At 44.7% G+C, this 15,387-nt stretch overlaps 1 protein-coding gene across 1 annotated transcript in view; it reads right to left on the minus strand.

Moving 5' to 3' along the window:
* Positions 1 to 929: 929 nt before the first annotated feature.
* The window catches only part of cars2 (cysteinyl-tRNA synthetase 2, mitochondrial), a 72,441-nt gene continuing 57,983 nt past the window's right edge, over positions 930 to 15,387 (minus strand). Inside the window, exons 14-15 of the mRNA XM_078205249.1 lie at positions 11,854 to 12,111; positions 930 to 1,491 (exon numbers count right to left, since the gene is read on the minus strand). Coding sequence (XP_078061375.1) covers positions 1,423 to 1,491; positions 11,854 to 12,111 — 327 coding nt within the window. The 3' untranslated portion in view covers positions 930 to 1,422. The remainder of the gene's footprint in view (positions 1,492 to 11,853; positions 12,112 to 15,387) is intronic.

A 15,387-nucleotide genomic window follows, 5' to 3' on the forward strand; every position in this document is an offset into this window, starting at 1 on the left:
GGCCAGCCAGTGACGCCCATGTTCCATGAATCAATAAAAAAAAAATAGGGTCACCAGAACTGTACACACTAGTAAACTGTAAATTACCATCAGGACACTGCGAGGCCGGGATAGAGTGGACGTGGAGAGGATGTTTCCACTACCAGGAAAACATAGAACCAGAGGGCACAACCTCAGGCTAAAGAGATGAGAGGAATTTCTTCAGCCAGAGAGTGGTGAATGTGTGGAACTCTTTACCGCAGAAGGCTGTGGAGGCCGGGTCACTGAGTGTCTTTAAGACAGAGATAGATACGTTCTTGATTAATAAGGGGATCAGGGGTTATGGGGGAAAGGCAGGAGAATGGGGATGAGAAAAATATCAGCCATGATTGAATGGCGGAGCAGACTTGATGGGCCGAGTGGCCTAATTCTGCTCCTATGTCTTATGGTCTAATGAACAGGGAATAATCAGACCCAAATACTATGTGGGGAGTCAATGTCTTGCTGCAGAATGTTACCACAATTAGTAACCTCATCCTGAACACAGGCTCCATGTATTCATAAACTGTTTACAACATGGAAAACAAAACATTGCTCACTGCAAAGTTGCACCCATCGTGGAACTTTGCAACTTTGGGCAATCAGTTTGAAACGTGTCCTAATGCGTTTTTATGGATGGTGCTAATTTAATAGAGCGATATTCTTCAATGGTCTGAGCCCAGGTTCCCCACATTCACTTCTCCTTGTCAGTCCCTTTCCCCTTCATTCCCACACTATCTCCTATCCCACCTCCACTCTCCTCGTTCCTCACCGCTCTCCCCTCCACACACCAATCCTGTCAGAAACAGACCAAGTGCTCACTGCTGCTTGAACAGCTTATTCCAAAATGTCCGCCCAGTCTGAGGATGTGACCAGCTGTTACTTCACTGAATGCAAACTCTTAGTTTTCAAAACTTTCCGCAACTTGTTGAATGCAGCAAGAGTCATTTTGTTTAATTGATGATATACGAGAAACAATGAACAATGAACAAGGTGTAAATTAGTTATCTAATCCATGATCATTTATAATTTGTTGTTGGTGATCCTGATTCATCCTTTGGCTGGAATGGTCTCCGTCAGTTTCTCTCACCGTCACTTGGTGTAACTGTGACTGACCAGCAGAAGCGGACATTGACAGGCCTGATCCAAAGGACACGCTGCATGTCACTAATCCTCTGGCCAGTGTTACACACGGAGAGGTCTCAGCTATGCCAGTCCAGGCTGGAACATGAACTCTGAACCCGAGCCCTCTGAGTCCAGCATTGCCGCTGCAGCTAATATTGGATCCCTTCAATTTGTGATACCAATGAACAATTCAACCCAAAGATAACACATACTTCTCCGTGACTATCAGTGGGTTCCCCAACTCCCCAATATTGGTGTCTGTAAAACTGAAGTGGACGATCAGGGTTCACTTTTGTTTTCCTTGGTAAGTTGCTCTGTCAGCTCCCACGATGAAGTTGCCCCTCGATCCTGCAAAGAGTAAAACGTAGGAGATTTGCACACAGATTCTGGGGAATCATGACATCAAACAATGCAAAATTAATCCTGTGACCTGTACAACCATCATTCAAACCCTTCACTAGAAATCTTCAGAATCTCTCCAACAGATCTTCAATCTCAAGCTGCCCTGGTGGATGGAACCATCACAGATGAACCCATGACCAAAGCGTGGGCTGTCAGTTCAACCTGTGGAAAATGCCACCGTTGATGATCTACTTGCAGGAGATGCATTGCTTCAACTATTAGCCAAAACTCAAACCCTGTGTGGGTGATGTGTATTCATTTGTCCCGTTCATAAGGAAATTCTTGTAATGAAGTACAGTGGGGTTTGAACATGTCTGTTACTCTGTAAATTCTCTTACTGTTTGTAAATTAAAGCAGCTTAATGATTTAAAGTTTATTAGTCACAAGTAAGACTTACATTAACACTGCAATGAAATTACTGTGAAAATCCCCTAGTCGCCACAGTCCGCTGCCTGTTTGGGTACACTGAGGGCGAATTTAACATGGCCAATGCACCTAACCTGCACGTCTTTTGGACTGTGGGAAGAAACTGGAGCACCCGGAGGAAACCCATGCAGACACGGGGAGAACGTGCTGACTCCGCACAGACAGTGACCCAAGCCAGGAATCAAACCTGGGTCCCTGATGCTGTGAAGCAGCAGTGCTAACCACTGTGCCGCTGTGCTGCCTTGTATCTGGCCTCGACTCACTAAAACACCATTAATCCATCTACTTAAACAGAGCAGGACTCCAGTGAGGCCTCTTCAGAATACACAACATGCTGGTCAGATCACAAGAGGGCCCCAGATTACACAATAGTCCATTCGGCAGTGCAGGCAACTCACAAATTTCAAAACAGAAAATGCTGGAAAATCTCAGCAAGTCTGACAGCATCTGTGGAGAGAGAATAGAGCCAACATTTTGAGTCTGGATGAATTTCAATTTTCAGCTGTTAAGCTCTGGAATTCCCCCTCTAAACACTTTTGTCTCTCCGCCTCTCTCTCCTGCCTCCTTTAGGATGCTTTTTGAAACCTAACTCTTCCACCAAGTTTTTGCTCACCTGTTCTGATATTACCTATATGTCTGTGTCAAATTTTGTTTGATAATGCTCCTATAAAGTGCCTTGGGACCTTTTTCTAAACTGAAGAGGCTATATAAATGCACATTATTGTTGTTCAAATAAGCCAGATGGAGTCTGTTTACAGGGAAAATGAGAGTCATTGAACCAAAGACACACCTTTGTTCCTGCTCAGCCTTTCTGTATGTTACATCACAGGCTGACTCCAACGGACCGCTCCATCCAAGCCTTCCTGCTTTAGATGTCGTTCTGTTGAATTTGTGCTTTAAAATGCTGCAGTGGTAAACTTATTGGTGTGGACAAATAGCCAGTGTTATAAATGGCTGCTGTTCTTAGGTAGTTATGAGAGTTGCAGCTGTTGAAAGCTGTGTTTCTGGCTATCTTTAAAAGGATGTTGAATAATCCTCCTGATCAGAGGATTAGATAGGGTGGATAGTGAGAGCCTTTTTCCTCGGATGGTGTTGGCTAGCACGAGGGGACATAGCTTTAAATTGAGGGGTGAGAGATATAGGACAGATGTTAGAGGTAGGTTCTTTACTCAGAGAGTAGTAAGGGCGTGGAATGCCCTGCCTGCAGCAGCAGTGGACTCATCAACATTAAGAGCATTCAAATGGTTATTGGATAAACATATGGATGATATTGGAATAGTGTAGATTAGAGGGGCTTTAGATTGGTTCAACTGGTCGGCGCAACATCGAGGGCCGAAGGGCCTGTACTGCGCTGTAATGTTCTATGTTCTAATGTATCTGAGTCAGTCTGAGGTGAGTTGTGCTCGAGTTCAATCCTGGAGTCTCACTACATTTACCTTGACAATGTATATGGATGCATGCAGTTTACGTTGGGGGGGCGGGAGGAACGGGGGTGGGGGGCTTCGGGAGCAGTCGCTGATGCTGAATTCAGTTGAAGGATTGTCAAAATTTGGTAAAGGACGAGGAAGCCGATCAGTCGATGCACGGCCATTGTGAGTTGGAAGGAGAGAAAAGGGAGAATCAGTGATGGCACAAGACAGGAGAAATAGGAGCAGGGACTGGCGGAGAAAGGTTGCTGCCAAACAGGATGGGACTGGGGTCCTCTAGTCCGTAACTTGGCACAGGAGAATTCTGTTAAAGCCAGCTGAAACTAAACATTTGCAGGGGTGGTGATTATTGGTCAGGTATGGTAGAACAGAGAAGTTGGCTGGAATGACTTGTAGCACCCTCTTGGCATTTTCACACATGGACTGAATAGATAGGACACTCATTGGAAATCTTTGCTGTTTTTGCAGCTTGGGACCTAAAGCCAGAAGCGCACACATAAATACTTAACCAGCAACAGAAAACACTGAGTGGAACGTACAAAGATCTAGTCGCAGAACTGTAGGATATCTGATTGTTATAGTTAGCTAGAGAAACCCAATGGGTTAGAAAGGTCCACGGCAATTCACTTAAAAGGAACATTTACTTAAGCAGTTCCAGATGATCAGTGTGTGACAGATTATTCAGGAGGCATCTCAGCAAAGTTCTCTAGGACGATTAGAGATGGGCAATAAATACTGGCTGAGCTACTGCCGCTCACATCCCATCAAAGAATTTTTAAAATTGGACAGTTAAGGAAAGAGTTGCAATCCCATACTGCACTTTAAAGCCAATGAGGTTGTTTTGATCTATTGTCCCTGTGATAGAACAGCAGGGATAAGCCAAGTGGTTACTTTTCCGTTTATTGTCTTTGAGGTAAGTTAACAAAAGCATTAGGATGAAAGGTGGTGAATACTAACGAGCTTAGATAGTTTCTCCAAAAATCATCAACAACAAAAATGCCTCAATAACCAGTAAACCTGAGGAATCTGGAAGTACAGACACAGAAATCACAAAGTACTGATGCAGGTTAAGAAGGCCATCATTTGGATGAGACATTAAACTGAGGCCCTCTCAGTCCTCTACAGCATGGAAACAGGCCCTTCGGCCCAATTTGTCCATGCCGTCCACTTTTTACCATTAAGCTAGTCCCATTGCCCGCATTTGGCCCATATTCCTCTGTGCCCATCTTACCCATGTAACTGTCTAAATGCTTTTTAAAAGACAAAATTGTACCCGCCTCTACGACTATCTCTGGCAGCTTGTTCCAGACACTCACCACGCTGTGTGTGGAAAACGTTGCCCCTCTGGACACTTTTATATCTCTCCCCTCTCACCTTAAACCTATGCCCTCTAGTTTTAGACTCCCCTACCTTTGGGAAAAGATATTGACTATCTGTCTGATCTATGCCCCTCATTATTTTATAGACCTCTATAAGGTCACCCCTCAGCCTCCTACGCTCCAAAGAAAAAAGTCCCAGTCTATCCAGCCTCTCCTTATAACTCAATCCATCAAGTCCTGGTAGCACCCTAGTAAATCTTTTCTGCACTCTTTCTATTTTAATAATATCCTTTCTACAATAGGATGACCCGAATTGCACACAGTATTCCAAGTGTGACCTTACCAATGTCTTGTACAACTTCAACTAGACGTCCCAACTCCTGTATTCAATGTTCTGACCAATGAAACCAAGAATGCCGAATGCCTTCTTCACCACTCTGTCCACCTGTGACTCCACTTTCAAGGAGCTATGAACCTGTATCCCTAAATCTCTTTGTTTTGTAACTCTCCTCAACGCCCTAGCAATAACTGAGTAAATCCTGCCTTGGTTCGATCTACCAAAATGCATCACCTCGCATTTATCTAAATTAAACTCCATCTGCCATTCGTCAGCCCACTTGTCCAATTGATCAAGATCCCACTGCAATCCTAGATAACCTTCTTCATGGTCCACTATGCCACCAATCTTGGTGTCATCTGCAAACTCGCTAACCATGCCTCCTAAATTCTCATCCAAATCATTAATATAAATGACAAATAACAGTGGACCCAGCACTGATCCCTGAGGCACACCACTGGTCACAGGCCTCCAGCTTGAAAAATAACCCTCTACAACCACCCTCTTGTCTTCTGTCATCAGGCCAATTTTGTATCCAATTGGCTACCTCACCCTGAATCCCGTGTATTTAAACATTATGCAACAATCTACCATGCGGTACCTTATCAAAAGCCTTGCGAAAGTCCATGTAGACAACATCAACTGCACTGCCCTCAACTACCTTCTTGATTACCCCTTCAAAAAACTCAAATCAAATTTGTGAGACATGATTTTCTACTCACAAAGCCATGCTGACTGTCCCTAATCAGTCCTTGCGTCTCTGAATGCCGGTAGATCCTGTCTCCCAGAATACCTTCCAACAATTTACCCACTACAGATGTGGGGCTCACTGGTCTGTAGTTCCCAGGCTTTTCCCTGCAGCCCTTCTTAAACAAAGGCACAACATTTACCACCCTCCAATATTCAGGCACCTCATCTGTGGTGAATGTAAAGATCCTATAGCAGTGTTTTGACAAAGAGTGGGGGAATTCTGCTGGGTCTACTGTGCTAATATTTATACCTCAACCAGCATCACAAAAACAGATTATCTGATCGTCATCACACTGCTGCCTGTGGGATCTTGCTGTTCATAAACTGGCTGCTGCATTTCTACATTACAATAATGACTACAGTTGAAAAATACTTCACTGGCTGTAAAGTGCTTTGGGACATTCGGTGATCGTGAAAGGTGCGACAGAGCGGAAAGTTTCATTTCATGAATAAACCCGCAACCACAAGCGATTTGTTGTTAAAAGCTACTTCCAGGAGCTAATTTTTTAATGAGTTGTTTATACATTCCCGAGACTGTGTATGATTCTTTATGGGGTATTCTGCATTTTCTTTCACCGATTTATTTTTCTTCTTCTGAGGCAGTCCCCTCAGGGTTGTGGATGACTTGCTTACTTCTCAAAACTAATGTAACTTTCTCTAAGTATTAAAGCTTTTCTGAAAGGGATAGCGCTAAAGTCAAATGAATCGAAGCAGCTGATACAGCCATGACCCAGTCCTGACCAAGGATCCCACAGGAAGATTGAATGTTGTCCTGGAAAGCCCTGATTCAACAAGGACATTCTGCTGATAAACAGTGCAGGGTGCAATGCAGCAAGGCTGTGGTGTAATCTCTACTTTGGGCAGCAGAGGGAAGTGACAGCCTGTTCATTGTTCAACCCGAGCAGAGAGGAGCGACTGGTGGTGAGAGTGAAAGGGTAAGAGATTGCCTTTATTTTACTTACTTTTTTGCGAGGTTTCTTAGTCTAGTAGTTTAAGGGAAAAACGGAAGTAGGCCGACCGCGGGGCGACCTGGGAAGAAAATTTGTTATTTTTTAAGCGCGCGGGAGGTTTAAAAGCAGGCCGCACTATCCAGCGGGCAGCGTCGTTAGCGGGCAGTGGAGTGAGCAGGGAGCAGAGTGAGAGCTAAAGGGCTTTGGCTCATCGGGCTTCGGCGTAAACAGGCAGAGGCAGGGTAGGTTCTGTTCCTCGTTCATCCAGTAATTTAAATAAAGGGGTAATTATGAGTGGGAGGCCAGTTTGTTGCTGTCTGTGTCGGATGTGGGAGTTGATGGAGTCGCCTAGCCTCCCGGAAGTCCATATCTGCACCAGGTGTGTCGAACTGCAGCTCCTGAGAGACTGCGTTAGGGAACTGGAGCTGCGCCTCGATGACCTTAGTCTAGTCAGGGAAAATGAGAGGTTAATAGAGAGAAGTTACAGGCAGGTCATCACACCAGGGCCACGGGAGGAAGGCACGTGGGTCACGGTTAGGAAGGGTAAAGGTCACGTACCAGAGAGTACCCCGGTGGTTGTCCCCCTTAACAGTAAGGGATGGGTGACAGACAGGAGAGAGGAGGGGAGAGAGCAGTCAGTGATGGGATCCCCTGTGGTTGTCCCTCTCCAAAATAAGTATACCATTTTGGATATTGTGGGGGGGGAATGACCCTCCAGGGGTAAGCCACGGTGACCAGGTCACTGGCATGGAATCGGGCTCTGTGGCTCAGAAGGGAAAGAGGGGAACCAGGAGAGCAATAGTAGTGGGGGATGAAATGGTTAGAGGCACAGACAGGCAGTTCTGTGGGCATGAACGAGACTCCAGGATGGTAGTCTGCCTCCCTGGTGCCGGGGTCCTGGATGTCTCTGAGCGGGTAGGAAGCATCCTAAAAAAGACAGGTAACCAGACAGACGTCATTGTCCACATTGGTGCAAATGACGTAGGCAGAAAGAGCAGGGAGCTCCTGCGAGAGCAATTCAGGGAGTTGGGTATTGGCTAAAAAGCAGGGCCTCTAGGGTAGCGATCTCTGGACTACTCCCAGTGCCACAAACTAGTGAGGCTAGGAACAGGGAGACTGCACAGCTGAACGCGTGGCTAAAGGACTGGTGCAGGAGGGAGGGTTTCGAATTCGTGGATCACTGGGAAGTCTTCAAGAGAGGATGGCACCTGTACGAGAAGGACGGGTTGCACCTAAACTGGAGGGGTACAAATATCCTAGCTGGGAGTTTTGCTAGTGTGATTCGGGTGGGTTTAAACTAATGCGGCAGGGGGGTGGGGATCAGAACAATACGTCAATAAGCATAGAGGCTGGGGACGAGGTTGGGGCCAAGACAAGGCTATCTAAGAGGAAGAGCATTCTGGGCGAGGATGACCTCAGTGGGCCTGGAGGTCAGGAGTGCATCTGCTTCAATGCAAGGAGCGTCACGGGCAAGACAGACGAGCTTAGAGCCTTAATGCTTGCGCGGAACTTGGATGTGGTTACAGTGACAGAGACTTGGTTAAAAGAAGGACAGGACTGGCAGCTGAATATTCCGGGGTATAAGTGTTTTAGGCGAGACAGAGGAGAGGCGAGGAGAGGTGGGGGAGTAGCAATGCTGGTTAGGGAGCATATTACAGCGGTACAGAGGGTGGACAATATGGAAGGGTCAGGTAACGAGTCACTGTGGGTGCAGCTCAGAAACAGGAAGGGCGCAGTCACTATGTTGGGGGTATACTACAGGCCTCCCAACAGCCCACGGGAAGTTGAGGAACGGATATGTAAGGAGATTCTGGACAGGTGCAGAAAAAATAGTGTTGTTGCAGTGGGAGACTTTAATTTCCCTCACATAGACTGGAAATCGCTTAGGGCTGGGGGCCTGGACGGGGAAGAATTTATAAAATGCGTACAGGAAGGCTCTTTGGCACAATATGTTGACAGTCCAACTAGAGAGGGGGCTATACTGGACCTAGTACTGGGGAATGAGCCCGGTCAGGTCATCAAAGTTGCAGTAGGGGAACATGTGGCAAATAGTGACCACAATTCTGTAAACTTTAGGATAGTAATGGAAAAAGATGAGTGTTGTCCTATGGGTAAGGTGCTGAATTGGGGGAAGGCTAACTACAGCCGATTAGGCAGGATTTGGTGGCTGGTGATTGGGAGAGGCTGTTCGAGGGTAAATCCACATCTGGCATGTGGGAGTCTTTTAAGGAGCAGTTGATAGGACTGCAGGACAGGCATGTGCCTGGGAAGAGGAAGGATAGGAAAGGTAGGATTCGAGAGCTGTGGATAACCAGTGAAATTGTGGGTCTAATCAAAAAGAAAAAAGAGGCATACATGAGGTCCATGCAGCTAAAAACAGATGGAGCACTGGAGGAATACAGAGAAAGTAGAAAAGAACTCAAACAGGGACTTAGAAGGGCAAAAAGGGGTCACGAAATGTCCTTGGCAGACAGGATTAAGGAGAATCCGAAGACATTTTATACATACGTTAGGAACAAGAGGGTTGTTAGGGAAAGAATTGGACCTCTCAGGGACAAAGGAGGGGAATTATGCTTAGAACCAAAGGAAGTAGGTGAGATCCTAAACGAATACTTTGCATCAGTATTCACAAAGGAGAGGGACATGTTGACTGGTATTGTCTTAGAGAGATGTGTTGACCCGTTAGAAAAAATCTCAATTATAAGGGAGGAAGTGTTAGGTTTTTTAGGAAACATTAAGACAGACAAATCCCCAGGGCCGGATGGCATCTATCCTAGACTGCTCAGGGAGGCAAGAGATGCAATTGCTGGGCCTCTAACAGAAATCTGTGTCTCTTCACTGGATACAGGTGAGGTCCCAGAGGATTGGAGGATAGCAAATGTGGTCCCGTTATTTAAGAAGGGTAGCAAGGGTAACCTGGGTAATTATAGGTCGGTGAGCTTGACGTCCGTGGTAGGGAAGTTGTTGGAGAAGATTCTTAAAGATAGGATATATGCACATTTAGAACTGAATAATCTCATTAGCGATAGACAGCATGGTTTTGTACGAGGGAGGTCATGCCTCACAAATTTGGTTGAGTTTTTTGAGGAGGTGACAAAAACGATTGACGAGGGAAGGGCTGTGGATGTCGTCTGTATGGATTTTAGTAAAGTGTTTGACAAGGTCCCTCATGGTAGGCTGGTGCAAAAGGTTAAATCTCACGGGATAAAAGGTGAGCTAGCTAGATGGGTGGAGAACTGGCTTAGCCATAGAAGACAGAGGGTAGCAGTGGAGGGGTCTTTTTCCGGTTGGAGGTCTGTGACTAGTGGTGTTCCGCAGGGCTCTGTACTGGGACCTCTGCTGTGTGTGATAATATATAAATGATTTGGAGGAAGATGTAACTGGTGTGATCAGTAAGTTTGCGGACGACACGAAGATTGCTGGAGTTGTGAATAGTGATGAACATTGTCAGAGAATACAGCAGGATATAGATTGGCTGGAACATTGGGCGGAGAAATGGCAGATGGAATTTAATCCAGATAAATGCGAAGTGATGCATTTCGGTAGATCTAATGTAAAGGGGGAGCTATACAATAAATGGCAGAACCATCAGGAGTATAGACACACAGAGGGACCTAGGTGTACAAGTCCACAGATCCTTAAAGGTGGCAGCACAGGTGGAGAGGGTGGTGAAGAAGGCATATGGCATGCTTGCCTTTATTGGACGGGGCATAGAATATAAAAGTTGGCATATGATGTTGCAGCTGTATAGAACAATGGTTAGGCCACATTTGGAATACTGCGTCCAGTTCTGGTCGCCACACTACCAGAAGGACGTGAAGGCTTTGAAGAGAGTACAGAGAAGGTTTACCAGGATGTTGCCTGGTATGGAGGGGCTTAGTTATGAGGAGAGATTGGGTAAACTGGGGTTGTTCTCACTGGAAAGACGGAGGATGAGGGGTAACCTAATAGAGATGTATAAAATTATAAAAGGCATAGATAGGGTGAACGGTGGGAAGCTTTTTCCCAGATCGGTGGTGACGTTCACGAGGGGTCATAGGTTCAAGGTGAGGGGGGGGGGAGGTTTACACGGATATCAGAAGGACGTATTTTACACAGAGGGTGATGGGGGCCTGGAATGCGCTGCCGGGCAAGGTGGTGGAGGCGGACACACTGGGAATGTTTAAGACTTATCTAGATAGCCACATGAACGGAGTGGGAATGGAGGGATACAAAAGAATGGTCCAGTTTGGACCAGGGAGCGGCGCGGGCTTGGAGGGCCGAAGGGCCTGTTCCTGTGCTGTATTGTTCTTTGTTAGTATTTAATGCCTGTGCATTGTGTATTACATGACACTGTGACTTGTTAATCACTAAACATTGTGGAGGCTTCATGCATTGTATTGCATGCAGAGTGTCAATGCCTTATGCTTCAACTAAACCCAGTTTCCCAGTTTAAATAATTTAGTCTGTCTCTCTCTCCCTCTCCTAAACCCTTTCCTGCCCGGCCATCTTCCTCCTCTGAGGTTTTTAGCCTATTTATGGAACTATTTAACATAACCTGTCATAGGAATAGGAAGACCTTTATGTTCCCCCATTTAATTAGTCTGTGGCTGATTTGTGACCACATCTTTTCCTCATATCCCTTAATACCTTGGTAACAAATATCCAGCAATCTCCGTTTTGAAATCTCTAACTGACTCTCAGCCTCAGCAGCTTTTTTATTGGGGAGAGAGTTCCAGATTTCCACTCTCCCCTGTGTGAGGAAGTGCTCCCTGCGCGCACCGCCCCCCCCCCTCCCCCCCACCCCTCCACTACCAACCCTATCAAATTCTGTAACCACCTAAATCATCTCACCCATTTATTGTCGATATTCAGGGGAATACAAGCCCAGTCTATGCAAGCTGCCCTCAGCATATATCCCTTTCATCATCAACTTCAGTTTTAGGATGAGTTACTTTATTTCTGGTTTATCCTATCCTCAAGGGGTGTAATTAATGGGAAACATGGCAAGAGGTTGTGGATAATTCTGTGTAGCAGTTACACCAGGACTGTATATACCAGCGAGTTTTTATGCATCCTTTTCCAAATCTCTCTGCATCGATCACACATCTGCCACTAACCTTTATATTTATTCCTACAGCGCTGAGATTCTGCCGCAGCGAGTCACAGGCCTGGAGAAGAGGCTGCCGCTCTCTCAGCAGCTGCCTACGCCTCTCCCTCAGCTGCTGTTTCTCTTCCTTGGACAGCTCCGTGCCTTCACTCGCCACCAGCCCCTGGTCATCCACTGCCAGGGCATACTTTCGTACTTCCTGCCGAAAACTAACCAGCTGTTCAGAAACACTGCGAAGGGTGGCTGCAGATTGGTCTACTGCCAGTACCTGGAAAACAAACAAAAATAAACCTGTCAAACAAAACACCACAGCCCGGATAACAATAGCGAGGCTACCCAATGCTCTATATACTCAGCACATGGCAAGCTTAACTTCAGCCATTAATAATCACTGAGATTAATTATTTGTGCCCGCTAGTTGAGAAAACCAGACAAAAACAAAAACTGACCATTGAAGCTATAGGGGGTGGCCATTCAGCCTATCGAACCAATGATGGAGCTGAAACTTGGTCTGTCAACTGTTATCATTCCCAGGATTCTTTTATACTCTTTCTTTTCAGATACTGATCTAATCCCTCTGGAAATGCTGTCACAATCTCTCAATTACCCTTGTGGCAAAGTACCCATGCTCTAGGAACCCTTAATGTGAAAATATTTCTTAAACTGTGCGTGTTTGATTATCTCGGTGATCAGCCTCAGTGTCTTTTCAAGTTACTGATTCCCATCAAGAGTACGTCACTCTCTTACCCTCTCAAAATTCTGAAATTTTCTATTAAATTCTCCCTTGACCAGTGAGAAAAAGCCCCACTTTCTTCCTAACTACAACCTCTGGTTCCTGGTATCACCCAAATGAGTCTTCAGTCTGCCTGCAATGTTCATCCTATCAGCTAAACCGCTGGCTTTGCAAGATACAGCTTTGAGGAATCCTCGATATATTGGTGTACATTAAAGCAGAATTACATTGGAAGGAAAAGTGGAAACTGAATCAGTGGCGAGAAGAGGGGAGGAGTTCGTTTAAGCTCCATTTGTGGGCACTCTGGAGATAGTGAGTAATCACTGCCTCTCTCTTAGAATAGTGGAGCAAGATGCGACACATAGAAAGCAAATGGGAGACTTGAACAGCGAGTGTGAAGAGGGGGTCGATGGGAGGATGACGGTACAAGGAGCAGAGAGAGGAGGGCTCAGAGTTACGTACAATGTACTGGACAGATAAAGGCCATTCAGCCCTACAGGTCCATGCCAGTTTACGATTCTCTTCCCACCCTCTCTCATCTTACCCCAATATTTCTGACCTCAATTTTACCAAGGCAATTTAACTTGCTATTTAAAAAATGATCACTTTCAGAAACATGTTCAGCATTCAAAGCTGACATATTTTCTGTTTATTTTCTTTGACTTCAAATAATAAGTGGAAAACTGAGGCACACTCAACTCATTGCCCCAGTTTGATCAATAAAACAATAGTTGATAGGTATCAGTGAGTATTGTTCAGTAGTAACTTGGAAACAAATTGCAGCATAATTTATTCAAAGGTTTGTTAAAATGTTGGTCATTTTTTAAAAAGACTTTTAGCTTGATGCTTGAACTAAGTTTAATATTGTAAAACAGAGGCTGGACAATATCCACATTACTAAGTCACTAAGAGATACGACTAAAGGAAACTAAAGGCAGGTTAAAATGGTCAGGAAGACAGACATTAACACGTGCCATTTTCTCTAGCCATTATACACTTGCATTTTTAGTGAACAGAAGTTAAGTTTATCCTGTCTCGGAATGCAGTCTGTGAAGTAACACTCAAAATTTATCACACAATTAGCACATCTTTCATGGTAGAACTGATGGATAAAAGTTGGGGAGGGGGACGGGTGAATTAAAGAACCAACTGAGTACTTTAATAAGCCAGTGTACTCTCAACTGTATGACATGCACAAATAAATTTATCCCTTTTATCCTAAAGACGCCTTGTTATTAGAGAGTTTAAAAAGTCAGACATCTGTTGTATCAGATTATGGAGGCATCACACATGCCAACAGAATAAACACTAACAAAGGTTAAACCAGTTGTATCTGCCAACCATACTGAGTGGCTGAAGTTGACAGACTCTAAATCTGGTTAGTCTGTGACTGAATGCCCTGTGTTCACCTTGGTTCCAAATCCTTCAATATCCTCACTCAGCAAAACTAACAACCAACCAAACTTCTGACTTTTATGAAAACTCAAATGCCTGAGGGACCAGAAGAGCACGCCATGTTTGCAATGCATTCTGCCCAAGTCCCCACAATGTCACAATCTTTCCCAGTGCTCTGGTGATGCATAGAAAAAGGTACAAGAGGGACAACAATAACAGAGGTACAGAAACAACAAAAGAAAGATACCTTCGGAGAAAGATCGTACAAGACTGCTAGAAATTAGAGGCCAGCCACATAAAATGAGCAGGAAAGTCAATAGAGACCCTGCACAGCAAACGCAAGGGAATCTGAAACACACCCAGGGATAAAAGACATAAGTGAGAAGAAAGAAAATGAGAAAGGAAGAAAATATGACTTGAAAGAAGAAATCTGAGCCTGGACAAGCTGAGTGTATTACAGGAATAGATGATTTTTCTCCATATAGTGTCCTGCTATGGGAGATTAAATATACCAAATGACAATGAGTTATAAATGGTACCACTGTGTGTGTTCTCATCACATTCCAACATCATCCTTTTTGTACACAATGCTGTACCACTGATTGATTCAAATCTTTGCAAATCAGAACCTTACAGAGGAAAACTAATGGAGAACTACTCTAAAACAGGAAAAATCCTCCAAATTCTTTTCTTTCCCCTACTTCCTTTCTGTTTGCCTTCTCAAATCCACAAACTCAAATATCCTGGGCTCAAAGTAAGATTTCTAACAGGCGGAGAGAGATTAAAAATCCCACATTTCACAACAGCAAGATTAGTCATCTAGAAACCTGTTCTTTCTGTGTTGCTGTCTGAGGCCTGGAGAATTGCCATTATAAATCAATAGGATAGCTCAGCTCCATACATGTCTCTCCTCAGGCTAGAACAGTTTTACATTTACTTAATTTCAAAATAACAAACAGAAGCAGCACCATCAATTTCAGAACCTTTTCAGAGGAAGAATATTTTGGTAGTTTTTTTTTAAAAAGAAAATAATGAGAATATTTGGAAGACACATGCTTGGTTTTGCTTCATGGATTTAAAGACATTCATTGTTTAAAGAATTATTTACTTTTCACACATCAAAATCTGAATCATTCCTTGAGCAACAACAGCATTCATGAGTTTATTTTTCCAAATTATATAAAATTGACCTTCGATAACTGATTAAAGCTTGTTTTTCAGTTACGAGAAACATAGAATCCCTACAGTGCAGAACAACAATCCCACCCAGGCCCTATCCCCGTAACCCCACATATTTACCCTGCTAATCCCCCTGGAGCTGGGTTAATTTAGCATAGCCAATCAACCTAACCCGCACATCTTTGGACTGTGGGAGGAAACCGGAGCACCCGGAGGAAACCCACGCAGACACGGGGA

This window comes from Mustelus asterias, unplaced genomic scaffold (genome assembly GCF_964213995.1).
Source record: "Mustelus asterias unplaced genomic scaffold, sMusAst1.hap1.1 HAP1_SCAFFOLD_639, whole genome shotgun sequence".
NCBI classification, from domain to species: Eukaryota; Metazoa; Chordata; class Chondrichthyes; order Carcharhiniformes; family Triakidae; genus Mustelus; species Mustelus asterias.